The 22704-nt window shown below is 50.3% G+C and overlaps 1 protein-coding gene across 11 annotated transcripts in view; it reads left to right on the forward strand.

Annotated features, from left to right (window-relative positions):
• Positions 1–5843: 5843 nt before the first annotated feature.
• The window catches only part of MSI2 (musashi RNA binding protein 2), a 303580-nt gene continuing 286719 nt past the window's right edge, over positions 5844–22704 (forward strand). For 6 of the 11 annotated variants that reach the window (XM_029082063.1, XM_029082064.1, XM_029082065.1 and 3 more), the window contains exons 1-5: positions 5845–6166; positions 6456–6496; positions 6805–6886; positions 7573–7657; positions 11571–11612. In XM_029082063.1, coding sequence (XP_028937896.1) covers positions 6105–6166; positions 6456–6496; positions 6805–6886; positions 7573–7657; positions 11571–11612 — 312 coding nt within the window. In that variant the 5' untranslated portion in view covers positions 5845–6104. Of the gene's footprint in view, positions 6167–6455; positions 6497–6804; positions 6887–7569; positions 7658–9250; positions 9315–11570; positions 11613–22704 lie in introns of those variants that run through there. The other 5 variants (XM_039914434.1, XM_039914436.1, XM_029082068.1 and 2 more) reach the window with 4 other exon arrangements.

The following is a 22704-nucleotide window of genomic DNA, read 5'->3' on the forward strand; positions in this document are numbered from 1 at the left end:
CTATGGGAAGGTCGAGAGTGTGAATTGAAGCGTAATAATAATAATAATGTTGGTGTTTGTTAAGCGCTTACTATGTGCAGAGTACTGTTCTAAGCGCTGGGATAGACCCAAGGGAGTCAGGTTGTCCCACGTGGGGCTCACAGTCTTCATCCCCATTTTACAGATGAGGTAACTGAGGCACAGAGAAGTGAAGTGACTTGCCCACAGTCACACAGCTGACAAATGGCGGAGCGGGGATTTGAACCCATGACCTCTGGCTCCAAAGCCCGGGCTCTTTCCACTGAGCCACGCTGCTTCTCTAAGCGTAGTGGGAGAAGAGCGCCAACAAGTGAGATGGAAAGAGTGGATGGAGTGCCCTAAAGCTGATGGTCAGGGCTTTCTGTTTGATGTGAAAGAGGGTGGATGACCACTGTAGGTTTTGCAGGAGAGGAGAGAAGTGGGTGGACCAGTGTTTTAGAAAATGACCGGCTATTTGGGGAAACTGCAGCCCCGGTGATTGTCATGGCTCTTGCTTCATCCGGGTGCCGTTATTGGTGCAGGGACAGGATTGGAATGAGGGAAAGTCTATCGACTATATTGCATTTCAGTCAAACAGTGGTGTTTACCGAGCATTTACCATATGCAGAACACTCTACTAAGCACTCGGGAGAGTCCAATGCACTAAAGTTGATAAGTGCAATCTCCGCCTGCAGTTAAGCATTCAGTAACTATTACTACTAGATGGAACTGTGGTTCTCCAAAGCTGGGGAGCCAGTGCTCTACCTCACAGACCTCACCTGGGAGCAGCATGGCTTAGTGGAAAGAGCACGGGCTTGGGAGTCACAGGTCGTGGGTTCTAATCCCAGCTCCGCCACTTTTTCCGCTACGTGACTCTGGGCGAGTCACTTAACTTCTCTGCGTCTCAGTTACCTCACCTGTAGAATGGGGATTGAGTCTGTGAGCCCTACGTGGGACAACCTGATTACCTTGTATCTACCCTAGCGCTTAGAACAGTGCTGGGCACATAGTAAGCGCTTAACACATGCCATCGTCGTCATCTCACCTGCTCGGCCAGCAGAGGGAACTCAAATCCCCTGGAGTAGGTTTTCCTCGGATCAACCAGTAGAGGGCAGTGATCCCTATTCTCACAAAACCCATCATTCATTCATTCATTCAATAGTATTTATTGAGCGCTTACTATGTGCAGAGCACTGGGCTAAGCGCTTGGAATGTACAATTAGGCAACAGATAGAGACAATCCCTGCCCAATGACGGGCTTACAGTCTAATCGGGCCCATAACTCGCATTGGGCCTAAGGTTCAGCCCCTTTTGCCCTCCAGCTCAGAGAATGTTTTTTTAATTAAAAAAATTATCATTATGGATGATGCTATGGTTATTTTTATCATTGATAATAACTGTGGTCTTTGGTAAGTGCTTACTATGTGCCCAGCACTGTCCTAAGCCCTGGGGTAGATACAAAGTACTCAGTTCGGACACAGTCCGTGTTCCTCATGGGGCTCACAATCTGCCCCATTTTGCAGAAGAGGTAACTGAGGCCCAGAGCAGTTAAGTGATTTGCCCAAGGTTACACAGCAGACATGTGCCAGAGCGGGGATTAGAACCCACGACCTCTGACTCCCAGGCCTGTGCCCTTTCCACTAGGCCATATTGCTTCTCTAATTACATCTGTCAAGTGCCAACCTTATGGGGAAAGGACCAGGGTGCGACTTCAGATACTGTCCTCACCATCTGATAGAGCCAGATTAATTCCCTGCACCCAAAACCGAGCGAACAAAAACCACCCCAAACTACCGAGTCCCACCGAATCAATCAGGGGTACTTATTGACCGCTTACTCTGTGCAGAGCACTGTACTGAGTGCTGGGAAAATACAGTGCAATGCACTGGGACAGTTTGGTGGTGAGTAGGGTTGACTTTGGACATTTGGTTGCCCGAGGCAGTGAAAATCTCACTCTCCCCACAGCCATCCCCCCCAATCCCCCCAGCCCCCATTCCATATGTCGTTCTCAGATTGCGTTTGATATGCATGCAGTGTTCTTAGGACCTTGCCGTTTTATGTGGTGGGCACACGCGGCATAACCTAATGACACCACGTGGCAATCCATCCCCACACCCACCCCGCCACCCCCGCCGCTCTGAAGTTGTGCCCACAGAGCCGTTCCCATCATGCCAGGTCACCGCCTGCTCTCACATCACATCTGTTGTTTACCTCGTCCACCATCCAAAGCCAGCCCTGGTTGGGAGAAGGGAATCCATGTCACTGCCGTAGGACAACCTACCCATCTATCACCGGTATTTATTGAGCGCTTAACTCTGTGCGATCACTGCACCGGCCGCTTGGGAGAGTCCAAGAGAGTAGACACGGTCCCTGCCTTCTCCAAGAGCTTATAATTAAGCAAGGGAGGTAAGGTGAGGGAGTTTCACGCCCCGGTGACCTGGTAACAATACCCACGGCAGGCTTGGGCCTGAGATTTCTGGACTCTGAGCCTGGAATACAGGCTGAATCTCGAGTGTGGGACTGGACCCAAGAGGCTGAGCTTCCTCAGCACGCACCCAAGTGCAAGGGCGCCTTGTGTCAGTCATTTCCAGATCGAGCGTCAGGGTTGGTCCCTGGGCTCGGCGGGTCCTAGAGCCTCAACCGAGATCAGGCTGGTAACTTGACTATGTGTGAGGGAATGGAAGGCCTGACATGAAAGCCTCGAAGAGATTTCCATCTGGGCTCCGCGCTGAACTAACTGCAGTCTAGGTCGGAAAGACCACCACCGCCCCCCTCCACCCCGCCAGGGCTCTCCCAGAAATCCACCCCTGGGTACAGGCCAGAGACGTGAAGAAAGTGGCTCTATCGTGGGAAAGCAACAACGATGATGATGTTGAAAATATGTCAGCGGGAGATAATAATACTATACTAAACGGCAAAAAGATGACAAACAGCCGGTGGAAGCAGCATATGGTCCAATATAGGGAGCGCCAGATTGAACGCTCGCCATTGTTTTGCGATCATGGAGACGTTAACTCGATTGAGACCGTTGCTGAAGTCTGGGGTCCCAGTCGTTTAGCGGGGACCAGGCCGTTCCGGCGTTTATTCGCTCAACACTTGCAGAGGAATTGCAGGTCGGCACCCTAATCTGTGGCCTCTTTTAGTGCTACGGGGATAAAGCCTTAAAGCTGCGAACGTTTTCCGAGTCATAGTTACTGTAGAAACCTGACCACTTTTTACCTACGTAAGAAGCAGGTGGAAGTTCAGGGCTGGAATTTAGGTCTCGGAAGCATTTCCTGTATTTCATTTTTCCCTAGCAAGACCCTTTTGCGGGAACTCGGGGAAAGGTGGCCTGAAGACAAAGAGCAGAAGGAAGATTCTTCTGCGGGCTCTGAGCCTCCTCAAGGTGAACCTTGGGTTTCTATAGGAGATGGACGAGTTGAACTGACTATTTATTAGGAGTTGCCTATAGCACAGAGGTGGAGCTTAATACTAAAAGTAAACAAGGAGCGCTAAGTGGCAAAAGAGCAAGTTAAAATTGATCTCTCTTTTCCAATTTTAACCCCGCTTGGGGTTGTTCATTACAGACTTAAGGCATCGTTTTATTCATAATTTTTTCTTTATTTTGACAGTGACCTTTGAAAAGTGTGCTCCAGGGATAGAGAGATGACTAGAGCGATATCCTGAAAGAGCATTTCAGGTAATTGCATGTGAAATGTGTTGCGATCTAATAACATTGATGGAAGTAGCAATACACGAGTAGAGATTTATTCTATAGTGCCATTTGCTGAAGTACCTTACCTCAGCAGCTCTTCAGAAGCCCTCCAAGATGAAATCTCATAGGAACCCACTCATGGGGACCGAAGTTCCTGAGTGCTGAGGTCCTGCGTCTAATAGAGGGAGTCGCCATCGGTGGTCCGGTACTTGACGAACAGAACCCAGGCCTCTCACTCCCACTCTGTTGCTTTAGCCACACTTCCTCTCATTAAGCCTCTCCACAAGCAAAACAAAGCATAAACTCCCATATGTCTGAACTCGCTGCTAAAACCCGGCTCTCTGGATGACCGCCTTCCTTCCTACGGTGGAAGGCTCTGCGGCCTAGTGGAAGGAGCACAGGTCCGGGAGTTCGGGAGACTTGGGTTCCGGTTCCGCCGACTTCCCTGCCGTGGGCAAGTTCCTTAATCTCTCTGGGCCTCAGTTTCCTCATCTGTAAGATGGGGATTCTCTCTCCCTCTTTCTCTCTGAACCCTGGTAGTCGGCACATCGAAAGCACTTAACGAGGACCACGAGCACGATTATCTTTTTGAGATGGGTAACGAATCTACTCTCTGCTGTGAGCAACTAAAAAATCCGAAGACACCGTATTTGGCTCGTCCAGGCCTCTCTGTCCTATGGGCGATCGAGAGAAACCTTCTTGGAGGGCTATGATCAAAAGAGAGCCCCGGATTCCAGACTTGTGACCGTGTGCTCTCGGGCTAGTCATTTCAGTTTTCTGGCTTTTGTTTTTCAGTCTTTAAATGGGGATGATGCGTTTCTCCTTTCACAGGGACCCCTGCGTGCCTGATAGAAGTTCAAGCGCTTTGATCACCGAGGTCACAGGATCTTAAAACCCCGTGAGACAGTATTATTATCGCACCTCAATGTCGGGAGCGAACGCGATCTCCCCCTCTCCACCCAGGTATGCAGCTTTCAAACATGACTTTCCCGAGGCCAAGGTCAAACGCTTTTGATTCGGAGCAAATATTCAACGGGGTCAAAACGTCTCATAAAATGAATTTAAAACAATAATAATCAGGTGTTAAGTGCGTTAGGCTAGTTGGGAAGAAGGAGCCCTATACCTTTAAGAGAGGTTTGCGAAGAAGAATGGAGGTTGCTGAGGAATGCTGGGGGGGGGGGGTGTTCAGTGTCTGACCAATGATCTTCTTCCTGAGAGAATTTGTTTAAGGAGGACGGGCTTCGGCCCAAGCCCGTGGGTCTCGTTTTATTTTAGTAAGGGTACAGTTGGCCAGTCCTGGGTGATTTAGGAAATAGTCAGATGCTTCCCATTTGGATTAAGTAAACCCACGAGCGCCTTCCAGAGCGGTCCCCCCCCCCCCGCCCATTTATATCAGATCATTTTTACCTGATGCATAGATTTTCTTCATGTCAAAATCAGTTGACCGTGACCTCGAATTGGATATTAACCCCCCCCCCAACTTCATTATCCATCCAGAAATGTGGAAGGGGGGGGGTGTCACTATTCCCTGACTTTGACCATCAGTTTTATAACAGGGAATTCGGTCCCGGAGAGGAGCAGAGAACTTTTGTTCCTGGGGGGAAGAGCGAGGAGGGGATTCGAGGTGATCTGGCAAGAGGGCGAGGTCAGGGACGGATTCAATTCATTCATTCCACCCGTAGTGCGCCGAGCACTGTCCTAAGCGCTGAGGAGAGTCCTAAAGGCGGCAATAAAGAGAGACCAGCTTTGCTCCCAAGGAGCTCGCACGATGACCTAGAAAACTTGAGCGGACTTTTACGGGGGTGGGGGGCTGCTCTATCGCTGCTATTATTATTATGATGTGATGATGATGATTTGCCCCGCCCTTGTGACCCCGGGAAGGGCCTGTCCTTGTCGGCTCCGAAAGGGCGGGCGGGTGTCGCTCGGCGGGGGGGGGAGAGGGGGGGTCTGGGTTCGGATTCGGCTCGGTCCATGGGGGGGGGGTGAGTGTGTGTGTGCCGGGCCCCTCCCCCCGGGGGGCGTGACGTCACCGGGATTGGTTACACGACGTTCTAGAACTCCGCCCCACGTGCGCCCAGGGAGCGGGGCGGGACCGGCCTGGGCCCCGAGGGCGGGGGGAGGGGGAGGAGGAGATGATGATGATGATGATGGTGATGATGATGATGAGGGGAGGGAGGGGGAGGGAAGGCGCTGAGCTGAGCCGATCCCACGTGTGACGGATCTCGCCGCTTCCCCGGCCCCGTGGCTCGGCCCGGCCCGGCCCGGCAGGGAGGTGGGGGGGGGAGGAGGAGGAGGAGGAGGAAGAGGAGGAGGAGGAGGAGGGAGATCTCAGGCTCCTCTCCGACCGCGGCTCCCCTCGGATCTCACTGTGGGGCTGCATTTCGGGGGGCGGGGGGGCGGGGGGGGCTCAGAGATGGAGGCAGATGGGAGCCAGGCCACCTCGGGAAGCCCCAACGACTCGCAGCACGACCCCGGGTAAGTTTCCCCTCCCCCAACCCCTCCCCTCCACCCCCCACCCCCTCCCGGGGTCGTTCACCCCCGAGCACGAGCGGGCATTTTGGGTTGCCCATCCCCTCCCCCGTGGAAGTTACACACCTTTGTTTGATTGCATTTCACCGTCACCTTCCCCCTCCCCACCTCTCAGTTCTTTCTCTCTCTCTCTCTCTCTCCCCCCCACCTCTCTTCCTTTTAGCTTTTGTAAGTTACACGTCAAAATGGCCGATCTGACATCTGTGCTCACTTCTGTTATGTTTTCTTCCTCTAGTAAAATGTTTATCGGTGGCCTGAGCTGGCAGACCTCACCAGGTAAGGGAGGGGAGGAGGGGGGGAAGATCAGATGCCCCCTTCCTTGGCTTCTTTATGGCTCTTTGTTATCCCAGTGCAACCCCCCCCCCCAGGCCATTGACTCCCCACTTCTGTGCAAGGTTATTTATTTTAAATAGCAAATCCTTTTCGAGCCCTCTATTCGACCTCCGTTGCCATGTTTCCCCCGGTGTGTTCAAGAAATGGGGGCAAAAAAAAAAAAATACATAAACAAGTAGTTTTGTTTTCGTCCAGCGTTCCAAATTTGCATTGCTGTTTGTGTTTTTTCTTTCCCTCTCCTCTCTTTACAGATAGCCTTAGAGACTATTTTAGCAAATTTGGAGAGATTAGAGAATGTATGGTCATGAGAGATCCCACCACAAAACGCTCCAGGTAAAATCATCCCCTTGGGATTCGGCTTTTATTTAGAACAAAGTTTAAGTGTTATGGTGGGGTGGGGGGGGCGGAACCTGCAGAAGTATCAACGGGTCAGGATTTAAAAAAAATTAATTGTTTGATCTTGAATTCTCCTCCATTCTCTCCTCTGCCCTCCGAAGCAAGGTTCTTGTGAATCCTCACTTTGGTGTTGGGACTCATTTCTGGGCTTTGGAGCATGTGTTTCTTCATCTTCTCTTTGGCATCCAGAATGTGACATTGGGCTTCGTACACTTTTGCAAATAGTTTTTTATTTTTTTATTTTTAAATTTCACTTCTCTCAAATGATCTTTCCCAGGTCTTGAGCCTCCTCGCTGGAAGGTGAACCTCACCCCAAAGTGCCCTACATGCTTCAGTATAAAACAAAGTTTTAAGAGGGGGAGGAGTGGGGCCAAGAGGGAACTGTGGTGGCCAGTGATTGGCGACAGACACCAATCTCCAAGTTGCCTCTTCTCCCCCCCTCCACCACCTTCACCCATTGAACCGAATGTATTTTTTCCTTTTTTAACCGGGGGGACTGGGAAGGATAGGAGGATTGGGGGGGGGGGGGAGATTGTTTTGTCCTGCTTTCCTCTTGCTCTCCTCTCTGCCTTTTTAAAAAAAATTTTTTTTTCTAATTTTTCTTGTTCTTTGTCTCGTTTCAGAGGCTTCGGTTTCGTTACGTTTGCCGATCCAGCAAGTGTAGATAAAGTATTAGCTCAGCCCCATCATGAGTTAGATTCCAAGACGGTATGTTTTTGTTGTTCTTCGCTCCTTTTCTGCAATGTTACGACTATGACAGGCTCATTTAAAGGGACAGTGTCCTTGTGTTTGGTTTGCTGGAACTGGGCATTTTTAAGGGGCGGGGGAAAGATGTAATTTGAATTTTTAATTTCGGGGATTTTTAATTTTTTTTTTTTAACATTGCCCCAGTTTCCACTGTAGTTGAGATGAGGTGCAGACCGTCGAGTTTTGTGGCGACCAAGCTTGGGGAACTTTTCAAACAGCCGAGTTGTCTGAAGGGTGAAAAAAATCTCAACAAAATAGAGCGCACGGTGGGACCCCCTATCCGTGAAATTCATTTCTGGGAACCAGTTGTGGCCTCTCCCACCCCTGACCAGTGGGGTGAACACCAGGGGGTCAGGTCTCAGCAGAGAGGAAGTGTTGGGGTTTGGGATTTTGGGAGGGGGCCGGGAGGACACATCCCTTTACCAACCGACCTAGAGGATGTGGGAGTCTCCTGGGCTCATAAGGCCTTGGACTGGGCTGTTGATTTGTTTTTTGTTTTGTTTTTCCCTCTGGGCTTTGACATCTTATCACACCTAAAACTTTGATTTGGAGTAGTGTGGGGACTCTGAGCCGGTTGGAAGCCTCAGCAATCCCAGAGGGAGTGGCAAAAGACTGGTGGAGTTCAGAAATGTTGTTGGTCCCATCTGAAGAGGGAGAGAGAGACATTTGATTCGGTTTTAACTCCTTGGTTGAACATCAGCGAAATGGGGGCCGGGGGTGGGGGAGTTTCAGCAGTTTGGTGTTATTTCAGACTGTCTTGTGTGGCTTGTGGTTTGATCTGACCCCCCAAAGCAAAGTTTTATTTCATTCTACGGCGGCTGCATTAATTAGGGGGCCAGGTTGACACTGCCATTTTATATTGGTGAGTCTTTGATGTCATTTAGCTAGGGAGGGTTAGGATTATTGCAGACAGCCTAGGCTGTTTGAATTTTCACTATGCTCCTGAGATTCTCTCTTCCCAAAACAGCAAGACTATCAGGGCACTTTTCCCACCACCCTCCCCCCGCCCCCTTTTTTTCTTTTCTTCCAAATTTTCCTTCTGCCAGGCTTGCCAAAGTGTGCAACCCTCAGCCTTCTGCATTCTTGGATAATTTGATTTGAGGTGTAATCAGTTGTAGTGTGATAACCAATTCATCTGGCCAAAGAATGCATTTCTCATTTCCATTCTTGGGATGGAGAAACTCAAAAAGAGAACACAAATTAATATTACAGTACTGAAAAATGAACCCAGGAAAATATTATATGAAAGACTTACGAAATTCTTCTTTAGCAAGAGACCTAAGAAATAGTTGTTTGTCTGCCCCGAACCCCAGAATTGTCCTTTCAGCTCCGTCCCTCTCCCTTTTCCCCTGGCAGAATTTATTTTGGCGGCAGAATAATTCATTACCATCAGGCGGGTGGTTCTGTGATAATGGAATCCACTTGCAGGACAAAAATAAATCCCGTCTCTCTCAGGTGTAAATCAGTTCAATTTTCACTCATTATTTGTTGACATGTTTCTAGTTATTGTTATTTAGTATAACATAGCCTTTGACTTTGTTTCAACGTGTTCAGTGCAGGAGGCAGATCGGTTGGAAACGGCGATCTTGTTTACAGTTACCTTAAAAGCTTTGTTTAGGTAATGGCCATTCATTGCAAAAATAGTACCCTAGTCACTTCCTAGAGGACTTTTGTAGCTACAGTAAGTAGAAATGTACCTAACTAAACTAATTTATTTTGGTAGTTTTCATTTTTATTATTATTATTTTTTAAATAGTTGACAGGGATTTACAAAAGGTATGGATTTGCCATGCTCATCTTAGGGCTCCATTGAACACTGTGATACTCCCAAAGTTCCTTCCCCCAAACAAAATAAACTGCCCTAAAGCAAACCGCCATTCCACCTTATGGCAATGGCGTCTTGAATTCTGAGACTTGGCCTTCGTAAATTAGCATCCTACTTTGAAAGCTCTTTGAATGGCCCTTCCCCGTCTCTCGCCCGGTCCTCTCCCAAATTGCCAGATTGTCCGAGAGTGCAACTGTGCATTAGTCCCATTGTGTGCTGGCCAGCCTTCCCTGTTTATTTTTTCCTTCTGGAAATGGTTTCGAAAGGTTCATTCCTGCCTTAATTTGGTCAGCAGAATGGAAAATCCACACCTGTTGTATTTCTCTCTTAGACGAGTATCTAGTCAGTACTGCCTACATCTGTAGACAATGTTAATCTTTTGGAAGGGTAGCTTTCTAGATAAAGGATAATCGTTTTTTGGGTTTTTTTTCTCTTAAAAAAAAATCTCTCATTTCTCAGGTGTGTGCGTTCAAAACAGGAGCCCGGTTTTTACTTTAGTCCCTTGGATTTTTGATGGTGCATTAAATGATTATGTAATTGAAATGATTCCCTGTCACCTTGTGACATGACTCCTAGAAGAAGAGCCTCAGAAGAAATAAACTGAGTATTTCATCCTTATCTGGGCAGGTTGAGGTTTTGTTTTTTTTAAAATTCAAGTTTCACTTTTTCTTGTGGTAGACTATGAAGTTCAGACTTACACTGCAAAATGAAGCAGTTTTCCCTCTGAAAGCCTGGAGTTGGAACAGCTCATTTCTGGCGGGCTTTAGCCCATTCTCTCTAGTTTGCCCAAAGACTTTAGGACTTTGGAGAAGCCTAAAGGAGAGCTCCCAAGACAAATGCTTGGATTCGGGGAGCCAGTCCTACTAGCCATGTCCCCAAAGCAGGCCGAATGCTTTCGTGGGAAACTTTTATAGTGTGACATCATCGTCCCTGGCTAGCAGCGGATCGGGGCCTAGGTTTCCTCCGTTGTCTTATCTGGAAGCTGTTTTTCTTGTAATTAAAGAACAAACTCTCTTCAGCCCTTTGCCTTGATTTAAAAATTATCTTCGTTTCTTTCATAGGATGTGAGGGCCTCCCCCACTCCTCTCCCTTCTTTCCCCCTCACCCCTCTTCCTCTCCCTCCTCTCCCCTCTTTCTCTCCCTCCTCTCCCCTCTTCCTCCCCCTTCTCTCCCCCTCCCTCCTCTCCCCTCTTCCTCCCCCTCCTTTCCCCTCTTCACCACTCCTTCCTCCCCCGCCTTCCAGTGTCCTTGCTTCTCCAGATAGTTTTAGGCAGCTGCTCATGGGAAGGTGGTGATTTCTTTTTTGGGGAGAGGGTGGGGGGAAGAAGGGGAAGCAAGAAAATTTGGACCTGGAACCCCAGGAGTTTTTAAGAGTTTGTTTTATCTGTCTTTAAAAAACAACAACAAACCCCTCCAAGATTGGGCACCCCAGCCCTTTGAGGGTAACTGAAGAGCAGATGATCGAAGACTATAATGTAACAGAAAGCTCTTTTGAAAACTCTGAAGTTTGCTAAAGTGATGTTGCTTAAGCAGAATTTTGTTGAAGTCTGATGTATCAGGCCTCCCCCCAACCCCCGGTTATTTACTTAGTTATTTTATCAGCAGGGACAGTGAGTAACAGCAGATTACCTATATAGTCAGTGATGTTTCCATTTAATTAGGAAGTTAGGATTTGCTGTATAAAAATCCAAAATGATGTTCCATCTTATCTCGCAGCAGTGCATCACAAATTAGAAGCAGGCATTATTCAGTATTCAATGTTTAAGTGTTTGCTAGACCTTTGTCTCAGTAACCTAGAACATCTTGTGAATTACAGTTTGGAATGCATTATGTGAGTTCAGAGAACAAGAGCAGTATGAATTTTGTGTGTGTCCCATCCCCGACAAGAGCCCATTTGAGAGACCCTTCCCTTCCAACTGGCCCAGAAGGTTCTACAATGTCAATTTCTAAACCTGAGAAATGAGGGATTAATAATTGGGATGCATTTCTGCTTTTCTCCTTTTCTGCAAGTACCACCGCACTGACCGGCTCTTCTCTCTCTCTCCTCAGATTGACCCCAAAGTTGCATTCCCCCGTCGGGCACAGCCCAAGGTAAGCGAGCGCGCAGAAGTTTTTGGCCAGCAGAGCTGGCGTGGCCAGGCAGTTCCGGTTTCAAAGGGGGAATGGGCAGGGCAAGGTTTTGAAGCTGGAGCGCGGGGCGTCTTAGGGGGGCTGGCCTGGGGCTGGCCTGGGGCTGGGGGAGGGTCGCGTGCGAAGGCGCTGCCCGTCTCCCTTCCGGATCCCTTCCGGACAGACTCCCTTGGGGGCTGGGGGCCAGGCTGGGGGGGATGGGCGGCAGTGGACTCTTTGGTCAGGGCTCTGGGCCTGCAGCCTCTGCTTCCCGGGGCTGTTGGTCACATGTTGGTCGGAGAAGCCCAGACGACCCCAGAGTGACTCCGACTTAGTCGCAGCCTTCGGACTTTCCTCTCGCAGTGTGGGTGTCAGGAAAGTTCCCTCCGGATAACCTTTCGGACCACTGTCCGGAGGCTTTTGGAATGTAGTCTGAATCACAAAACTCGCAGCAGCAAGTCACATAGAGGGAGGAGAACCCTGGCCCCTGGATGCGGCCAGCGGGGGTCAGCGGGACGGCAGAAGGAACCCGCCCAGGCCGAGGGGCTAAAGTCGATGCTCTTATTTTTATAGGGTAAAACTGGAAATTGCCGGGAGGATTTTTGGGCCGGGCCGCCCTGGGTCACGGGCAGAGTTTTGTTCTGACTCTTGATGTGTCGGAGCACTGGGACAAGATTGAGAATTCAAACCAGACTTGCCTTTTACACGAGCCGGTGGAGCGAGGGAAGTAGTTTCCTTGGGCCGGGGATGGCTTTTAGGTTGTCCACGATTTTTAGATCTAGGGGCTCCTCTTCAAAGGTGCATTTGAGACTGGACTGGACCACTGTTGGAATCTACCTTGCATTCTTTCTCCCTGGGCAGGGGTCCTCCGGGACAAGGGGTGGAGAGGGGAAGCACAGGTGCTCTATAAGGGACAGGAGCTGGATCCGGAGGGGAAGCCCAACCCCATGGTTTTGGCACAGTCTCCCGGGAGAGGGGAAACATTTTAATAGTGCGGGGGAAGGGGATGAATTGGGGTCCCTAAAGAATAATCAATGTCAGTCCCTGGTATTTATTGAGCACTTCCCGTGTGCAGAGCGCTGTACTAAGCACACTTGGGAAAGTACAATTACAGCAAAATTAGCAGACATGTTCCCTGCCCATAATGACCTTATGGTCTACAGTCTTGAGTCTACACTCAGGAGAGTTGCCTGCTGTGTGATGCGAGGCAGGGGTTTTAGATTCCAACCTCAGAGACAGTTAAGGAACGGCTGTTTAAAGAAAAAAAGGTGTCACCTAAAGGAAAGAGAGTTAACTCTTTCATACCACATCTTGCTCAGAACGGGGCTTTTACTCTGACCCGGGGGGCCTGTGGCGTATTTGGGTTTTTGAGCCATCAGAGTACTATTTCTAGATTTGTTTAGTAATCTTAAAACAATGGGGGAAGGCTTCACATTTCAAAACTCCACGCTAGCTCTGAGGCTTGGATTTTGTGCCGTTCATTTTCCTCCATCAAGATCTTGAAATTTCTCAGGACTTAGGTTTCTCAGGCTGGGAATCAAACTGAAAGTATCTTTGACCTGTAACAGAGGTGGAAATGACTTGTCCAAGGTCTTTAGCCTGACTTGTCCCCGACCCCTCCCAACTATCAAGACCCCCCCCCCCCCTTATTCTTTGTGTTTTTCCTCTGGTTTTGGACAGCAAAGTAGCCACTGGATGTTATAGGATTCTGTAGGTCATTTTAGCCTTCCTGGTTACTTGATCTCCAATGAACAAAGAATAATAATGATTACTATTGTAATTGTTGTGGTATTTAAGCACTTATGTGTCATGCACAGTTCTAAGAGTTGGGGTAGGTGCAAGTTAATCAGATTGGACACAGTCCCTGTCCCACATGGGGCTCACGGTCAATGAGTCGGAGGGAGAAAGGTATCAAATCCACATTTTACAAATGAGGAAACTGAGGCATAGAGACGTTAAGGGATTTGCCTGAGAACATAGAGCAAGCGGTTGGCAGAGCTGGGATTGGAACTCAGGTTTTCTGATTCCCAGGCCTGTGCTTTATCCACTAGGCCACCCTGCTGCTCCTGAAAATCTCACAATTGCAAGGAAGGCGTCCACCATAATTACAGACTAAATATATCCCTTGAAATTTTGGATGGTGGAATTCTTAGTTCAGGCTTGTGACAGATGAGCATTTTGCATGGATGGCTGTGGATGTGAATGGTTTTTTCATCATCATTAATAAGTCCACCAATCAATGATATTGAACACCTACTGTGTGCAGAGCCCAGTTCTAAGTGCTTGGGAGAGTATGATGATGGTGGTCTTGATTATGTGCTTACTATGTGCCCAACATTGCGCTGAGCACTTGGATGTCATTAGATGGAACTCGGGTCATGTCCTACATGGGACTCAGGGTCTGGGAGGGAGGAAGGCTTGTGTCCCCCGATGCTTTCATGCCCCGGGTGAGTTGCAACCGAAATCCAGTAGCCAAGGCACAAAGCCTCCGAGTCATCCCCAAGATATACAAGTGGACGGTCGGCAAGAAACAGTCGGAGGGTCTGAGGAGTGAAAGAGGAGGTGGTAATGACTTGTCCAAGGTGTTTAGTCCTCCTGATCGCTGACCCCCCCATATTATCAAACTCCTAGGATACTGTGGATCATTAAGGGTATTCAGCCCTTCCCCTGTGCTCAGCACTGGGGTAGGTCCAGCAAGAGTTCAGACAGAGTCCTGGTCCCACAAGGGATTCAAGGCCCAAGAGGGAATTGTTTTGCAAGATTCCTCCACTTTGAGCAAAGACTTTGCTCACTAGATTGTAAGCTCCAGGAGGGCAGGGAACCTGCCTTTGAACTCTGATGCATTGTACTCTCTTTCCCAAACGCTCAGTGTGTAGTACATTGCAATGTAGAGCCTCAGTAAAAACCCCCTTCGTTGATTGAGGTGGTGTGCGATGTAGTGGGAGGCACCCACGGCGGGGGCAATGCACCGTACTAAGATCTTGGGAAGACGTGACAGAAGACCGAGACACATTCCTCTCCCACAAGGAGCTGACACTCTGAGGAAGACAGACAGAAGAACATTTCCCTATGGGGCGGTAGGAGTAGATTGGCCGAACCGTCGAGGGTGCATGTGTTCTCAAGTGTTGATTGAGGGTAGAAATAAGAGTGAACCCGGGAAGTAGCTGATGGGTAGGTGCCACTGCAGGAGAAGGGGAATCAGAGCTTTAGGGGGGAGGCTGTTCCTACCTCTGCCCCCCTGCCCTCAAGGAAAAGAAGTCTGGGATCGTCCCCCCTCTTATGTTTGGGTTCATCCTGGGGCCCTTTGGGGTGTCCGTCTCCTCAGGCACAGGATCGCTCCATGGAGGGTGTTATAGGAGGGAGGATGGGGATAAAGGAAGAGAAACACAATGTGAAAGGAAATCACCAAAGCAGAGAAGATTTCCCATTAAATGCCATTATGATACGTTCTTTAATGCATCTTACACATAAATGTCTGTTTCGACCCACTCTGTCTGGAACGAGGGGCCGAATGGAGGGTTTCGAATGAGGCCATGCATTTCTCCCCCGCTGCGGACTTCAGCAGTCTGGGCCCAAAGCAGAGTTACATTTTATGAACCGGTCGAGAGTCGAGGGTTCGGAAGTTGACGGGTATCAGTCCGTCGGGTGTCGTGTGGAATTGGCGTGGAAGGTGGGCCCGCCTCCTCCTGCCCTGTGCGTTTTACCGTTGCGGCTTTCATTTGGTTGGGGGCAGGGGTGACCGGATTTAAAAAGATCATTAACCTGGGGCCCGGTGTTCCCCCACCTCCGTCTTCACTCCCATCTAACGTCCTCTTTATTAGTGTTTTGCTGTGACTCTTAATGTGTGTGGCTTGTTGACCGGAGGTGGGCGGGGGTGGGGGGCGGTGGTGTGTGTGTGTGTATGTGTAGCTGTTGGGAGTTTGGAGTTTTTGTTGTCAGAACAGAGCTGCTTGGTGGTGTTGGATCTGGGGGCTCCTCACATGTTTGTCCAGACGCTCAGCCTGTTGCCCAGGCTGTCATTACCTCCCAATTATCCTTGTGTGAACAACAACACTGAGTCAGTTTTTTTCCATTCCTCATTTTTTTCTTTCTTTTTTTTCCTCAGGAGGGGGACCTCATGGGCTCATGTAGGCACCCCTTGGGCTTAACTGGGCACAGCTAAGCTCCTTTGCCCCCACTCTTCCTTCTCCTTCCTTCTCCTCCTCCTCTCTGCTCCCTCTGCCCCTGCTCCCCATCTGCTCCTCCTGGTCACTTCTAATGTTGTGTTTCCCCTCTTTACCCGTCATCTTCCTCACTTCTCTCCACTGTGCTACTGCTGCTTTCAGGGCCTGAGGCCTCCACATCAGTATTTGAGCGCTTACTGTGTGCAGAGCACTTTACTAAGCACTTGGAAGAGTACAATGTACCAGAGATGATAAACACGTGCCCTGCCCAAAAGGAGCTTACAGTCTAGAAGTCACATGGTCAGACGCTGCGGCTACCGGGCACCGAATTGGGGCTGGTTGTGGCAGCGCTAATGCCTCTGGGTCAGGGCCGGGCCCCTGGACTCCATCGCCCCCTCTGGGGTTCCCTCTGGCAGCTAAGGGTCCTGGGAGCAAGGCTGCACTAGGCTTTGCCTCCAGCTCCGAAGGGAGGATCGGGGCTGCTGTGCCCGCTGTGCCCGCTGTGGGGTCTGGGTCAATGGAGGGATGGGTGGGGATTGCCACGGCACAATCAGGCGGCGTCTCGTCCATCAGTTGGGTGGTGTCTATTGAGCACTCACTGTGCAAGAGTATGGCGCTGAAGGAGTGTGCTGTGTTCCCAGTAGGGGCTGTCCTCCCCAGCTGTGCCAGGCTGTGCTACTAGATGAGGGCACCCTCTCTGCGCTGTGCCAGGCTGTGTTGGGCTGTGCTGATCTGTGCTCCTGGCAGGGGGCATCCTCGCTGGGCTGTGCTCCTGGCAGAGGGTGTCCTCCCTGGGCTGTGCTGGGTTGTTCCAGGCTGTGATCCCAGCTAGGGGCGTCCTCCCCAGGCTGGGCATCCGACAGGGGCATCCTCGCAGGGCCAGGCTCCCCATCCTGGCAGGGGGCATCCTCCCCCAGGCGGGCTTCCGGCAGAGGGGCGGCCTCTCCGTTCCTAGCCTGTGCTTTGCTGCTCCGTCTTGTCTAGCACTGCAAGTCGAGGTGTGGGTTTTTTTGGTATTTATTTTTGCTGTTCATTCAATCGTATTTATTGAGTGCTTACTGTGTGCAGAGCACTCTACTAAGCACTTGGAAAGTACAATTCGGCTTGGGTGTTCCCGGGTATCTCTTGCTCCACACCGCTTCAAAAGATAAGAACCCTATTCAGACACCAGGCCACCAAATGGTCTCTTCTCCTTTCCTACCCCCCGGTTTGCCAAGGCACGGCGTCTTGCCCTCGAGGAAGCCGGCAGAGTTTCCATTATCCCATGTGCCAACTGATGCCCTACCACCGTGGCATCTTCTCGGAGACAGGCGGGGCTGGTCAGCCCCTCCAGTTCTTCCCCGCTGGACCGCAGACTGGAGCTCTGGGAGCAGGGGTGGACCATCCAGAGGGTGGGCTGGGAGATGGTGGTGGTAGTAATAATAGTAATGCTAATAATAATAATGTAAAAGTGATATGTTAAGTACTTACTAGGTGCCAGGCACTGTGCTAAACACTGGGGTAGGTTCAAGAACATCAGCTCAGACACAGTCTCTTCCCCATACATGGCTCACAGCCCAAGAAGGAAGGAAAACAGATATTTGAATCTCCATTTTACAGATGAGGGAACTCTGGGGCACAGTGAATTGACTCACCCCAGGCCACAGCAGGCAAGTGGTGGTCGGGATTAGAACCCAGGTCGTCTGGCTCCCAGGCTCTTTCCCATCTGACTCCAACCCGAGGCATAGCCCATCAGAGTGAGTTCCTCTTCTGAGGGATCGTTGGGGGAGGCAGTTGTTGGGGGAGGGAGCGGCAGGATTTTATGAGCGTGTCAATTAAAAACATCACATTGAACCAAAATTCCTCTCCCAGGAGAATTTTGTCCAGAAAATGCTTGAGGGAAAATGGGTTGGCACTCAACAGTCTAATGTTCCTTTCCCCCTTTCCCCACCGTCCCGCTCTCGAACCCTCTGGCGGGAGGATTCTCCTGCAGGCCCCTGGCCCCGCAGCTCTGGTGGTGAGCAGCGCTCCCGGAGTTGCCCAAGGGACAGTGGACAGTGCCCGCTGCCCCCTCCTCCTCCCCCCACCTCCTCTTCACTCCACCCAGACCGTGGAGCCCCCATCTCCTCCCCCCTGTGAGCCGCCTGGGCTTTATCTGCCTAGGGCTAGGTCCCCTAATGACTGATCTAAAACCATCAAATTCATTTATTTGTCACTGGCCGTGACAGGCCGGTTAATGCTAATGGATTCTTTTTTTAGCTTGTTGTCTGGGATGAGTTTCTCCCAAATGTCCTGAAATCCGAAGCATTAGGGGAATGTGTAACTCCCGGGGCAGGAACGGCAAAGGAGAGCGAGCGAGAGGGTGTGTGTGTGTTTGTGCAAGAGCCTGAAATTTTGGTGGGGAGGCAGGGTAGCCCCAAACTTCCATGGGTTTGGAGGAAGTGACTCGCTACCTTGGGCAAGTCACTTCACTTCTCTGTGCCTCACTTACCTCATCTGTAAAATGGAGATTGAAACTGTGAGCCCCATGTGGGACAGAGACTGTGTCCAACCCAATTTGCTTGTATCCACCCCAGCGCCTAGTACAGTGCCTGGCACACAGTAAGCACTTACCAAATACCTCAATTATTATTATTATCCGACTTCCCGGCTGTCTCAGTTCTGGGGCCCCTGCCAGGATCTCCAGGCTGTCCCCCCTGCACGCAAGGACGGGAAGTGTTTCTGCCTGGGGGAGGGGTCCCCTGGAAAGGGTCTGGAGGTGGCCCCCGGGATTCCTCTCCGCCTTCTGTTCGACTTCCTCCTCATCTTTAAGGGCCAGAGCAGGTTGTTGGAGTAGATTCAAGAGTGTATCGTTCATCCAAATAAATATTTCCTGTAGAGCAATTACAAGTACGAAGACCCCCCTACCCTTGACACACTCTCTCTCTTCATGCCTTCACTTTGTAAACTGATATCAAAATGGTGGTGGGGGGGGGGGGGGGGTGGGTGTGTGTGTGGGGGAATATTGTGTTTAGCAGAAGGAACTAGGGGAAGGGCCAGGAGGGCGAGGGCCTAGAAAACTTGTCCTTGTCTGTCCATTAAGACTGGTAGTCATTTTTCCCAAGCAGAGGGTAGCGGAAACCCCAGGCAGACCTGTAGTGGCCTGGGCGGAAAGAAGCAGTGTGAGGGACGTTGGTGAACTGACCAGGCTGCTGGGAGAGAAAATGGAAGAGACAAGTCACTGGTGAATAAGCTGTCTTCTCATGACTTGGAATTTCAACTGAATTTGTCTCCTACTTTGTGCTTGGGGTGAGTGTAGGGATGTCTGTGAGCGTACACGGAAACCTTTCTATTGCCTTGGCTCCTTAAGTTCTTGGTTGACAATTTCAACTGGAAACCCAGATGACGGTTGCCTGCTAATGTCCTCCTCCTTTCCCCCCACAACACATCAGGGTACAAGACCCTGTTTTCCCCCTGCACCCTGGGAGTAAACACTGAAACCCAGGAGGCCTTGGGGCTTAACCTCCCGGCTTCCTGGCGAAGCCTTGGTGTCACCATGTGAGGCTGACACTGTGGCGCTGAGCACAACTGGAATATGAAGATTGTGTGTGCCAAGAAAATTCAATATCACCAAGTCTGAAATTAGACACTGGGGTGGGGCCGGGGCCGGTGGTGACGGGAGAAGCGGGCCAGGGTTCAACTTCATTAAAATGCCCAAAACCAGTAACCCTATTAATATCAGAAGCCCAGTGAAAAATTCAAGTAGTTCACCGTGACTGTTCTGGTCTAAATATTTAGGTCCTTGGAAACCGTTTTCTTTGGTGCCATTTTGTAGTCCTGCAAGGGGGTCGTGGGAGCTCCTGGCTTTTAAGAAATAACAGAAGCAGTTTGGGTAGAAAATGCTACAGGTGGTGGGGAAGTCTGGTGGGCTTTTCCCTGCTTTCACATCTGTCATATTGCCTGACCTTGGGAAGTTGTCTTTGCCTCTTCCGGCTCTGGGCTCCTCCTGGGAGCGGGTCTGAGCTGGGATGGTCCACCGCCAAAGAGCGGTTATATATTATTATTATTAAATTTGCTAAGCACTTACTCTGTGTCGAGCACTGTTCTAAGTCCTGGGGTAGATGTAAGCACTTAAGCAGATAGCACAATTAGTACTCTAATTATTTCTATTATTGTGATGGTGAACAGGGAGGGTAGGTACTATTGCTTAGCTGAGGATTGCCTTAAAGGGTCCTCCCCAAAGACGGATTGGGTCTTGGGTTGGCTGAACATAGAGCTTAGCTGGTCTCAGCCACCAGGAGCAGGACTCGGCCAGAGTCAAAGTGGAAGTGTGCAGAGAAACGGCAGTAGATTGAAATTGACTAATTACAGGAAAAAAATCATATTTGCTGCTCCATTACGTGATTGCTAGGGTATGAAGCAGTTTATTGTAATTAATGCAGAAGGAGCAAGTAAGTTTGAGTTTTGAAGTTACAGGGCTCCTTTGTTTTTTTGGTTTAGTTCTTCGAGCTTTTTGTTGACCCTCCTGCCCACTGGTGACCTTCAGAAGCGGGGGTGGGACAAGGGCTGGGTCGGACAGGGTGGGTTCGCCCCAGGTCCTCGGTGTTATCCAGAAATGGGGGTTCCGGGTCATCTGCTGTTGAGGATATGAGTTGGGGAGTAGAACCTCTTGAGTTCTCTATCAGAGACTTCTTTTTCTTTCCTTCCTGTGACTGCTGTTATTTCTAATATTATTTCAATTGCTGGGCAGGCAGGTTGCACTCAAGTGTAAGCTCTTTAAGGGCAGGGATCGGGTCTACCAACTCTAGGGTATCATCCTCTCCCAAGCATTTTGTCTGGGATTCTGCATCCAGGAAGCTCCTGATCAATCTTACTGATGGAGCGATCGAATATCAATCCATCAGTGGTATTTATTGAGCCCTCATTGTATGGAGAGCACTGTACTAAGTGCTTGGGAGAGCACACTAGTTGGTAGACACGTTCCCTGCCCACAACGAGCTTACAGTCTAGTGGTTGCCTTCAGGTTCAAATCATCAGAGCCCTTCATCCTCAGGATGAAATGGGATGGAGACAGGACCCCAGCCGACCTCTCCAAAACCTTCCCTTCGGAGGGTCCGCATTAATCAGCGGCAGTTCCGGTCTGGCCTCTTCCCTTTGGGCAGGTGATGTCAACCGAGAGAGTGTTGTGTGTTCTGCCAGGTGGAATTGGAAGGCCCTGTGAATGAAAGGATTCAAAGTCGTTCTCCATAGGATGGCTCAGTTCAGTAAGCGCTTAATCAGTACCACTGACGGATTGACTGATTGGAAGTTACTGGATATAGAGTTTCTGTGAGGGCCACGTGGGTAGAAAATGGCTGTCATTCCGCCTGTCCAGTTTAAAATTGCAGCCTCTCTCTGCCATTTGAGGGCCCAAACCAACCCCAGAGGGAGACATGGAGTCAGACCAGCAGGGTTGTTGAGCAGCCAGCCTCCCACCCTAACGGAATCCAGCAGGTATCTCCAGCAAATGAACCAGGAGCTACACCCCCGACTTGCTCTGGTCAGTAAAGCACTAGCCCCTCGCTGCTCCATGGCACCAATATTGCACTTTTGAAAGTCAGCGGCCCGTTGAATGGACGGGAGCGTTGACCTTTGAGGCCAGAGGTTGAATTTTCAGAATGACTATGACCCAGTCACTTCCCCTTTCGGGGGAATGAAGTGAATGTCTGGTCCTCTACCTCCTCTCAGAGGAATACAGTAACAGCATGTATATTTATTAAGTTATTCCTGTGCACTAGGCACTGGGGTGGATCTAAGGTGATATTTATTGAGCACTTACGGAGTGCAGAGCACTGGACTAAGCACTTGGGAATGTACAATACAGCAGAGTTGGTAGCTGGGTTCCCTTGCCATAAGAAGCTTACTGTCTACAGGTCAGATTAGACAGGCGTTTTAACGTCGCAGATGAAGAGGTAGGGAGAGTGGGTATCTTATCCCCGTTCTGCAGATGAGGAAACTGAGGTCCAGAGGGATTAAGTGACTTGCCCGAAGTCACACAGCCGGCCTGTGACTGGGCAGGACTAGAACTCAGGCCCTCTGACTCCTACCCCTAAGACCAGGCTGCCTCCCAAGCGAATGAAATCAGAAATGGATCAGGTTTCCTTTGCCTCTCAGTTCAGCCCTTAGCTCCTGAGAAAGGAGGCAGTTATCTCCCACCCCTCAGCTCCGGGCTCCTGGGAACACTGTCCCTGCCACCACCAAGTCCCGCCCCTTGCCCCCACATGAAGCGGGAAGCAGGTGAAATGGGCCTGTCAGGAATTGAGGCTGTTGGGGAGGGAGAAGAGGCAAGGACATCAAGAGATTGGCAAGGACATCAAGAGATTGCGTGTGTGGGGTTTTTTTGGTATTTCATTATTGGTTGTTTCTGTTAGCCTCTACTCCCCACCTCGTTGTAAACCCCTTTTAAGGAAGGACCGTGTTTAACTTGTGTCTTTCCTTTGGCTATTCCCAGGAGCCTGGAGTCTAGCAGCGTCTTGCCTAAAGCAGGCCCTCAGCAGATGTTAGTGAATAAAAATCAATCAGTAACTAGTTCCAGGACAATGCTTGGGGTGGCCCAGTCAGAGGGAGACACGAGGTCATCATAGTCACCCATTCCCAGGCCCTTTGCAGTTCTCAAGCCCCAGGCCGGAACAGAGGCCAGAGTCTCCAGGGATGCAGCCATCCCTCCTTCCCTCCCACCCCCCGGCATCAGCCCGAGTAGTGTTGTCCCCTCCGAGGACTCAGGGTGACCGTGCCGACTTGCCAAGCCACCCACCACATTTGGCCGTCTGGGTCTTCACAGAAAATGCCCAGATCTCTCTGAGCACCTAACAACCGCTGTCTGTCTGGGGGAAGGGATACTGCTCTCCCCATTTTGTGGGGTGTGGAAGAGGGTTAAGGGAGGTGAAGGGAAAGCAGCGTGGCCTAGTGGAAAG

This window comes from Ornithorhynchus anatinus, chromosome 17 (assembly GCF_004115215.2).
Source record: "Ornithorhynchus anatinus isolate Pmale09 chromosome 17, mOrnAna1.pri.v4, whole genome shotgun sequence".
Classification (NCBI taxonomy): Eukaryota; Metazoa; Chordata; class Mammalia; order Monotremata; family Ornithorhynchidae; genus Ornithorhynchus; species Ornithorhynchus anatinus.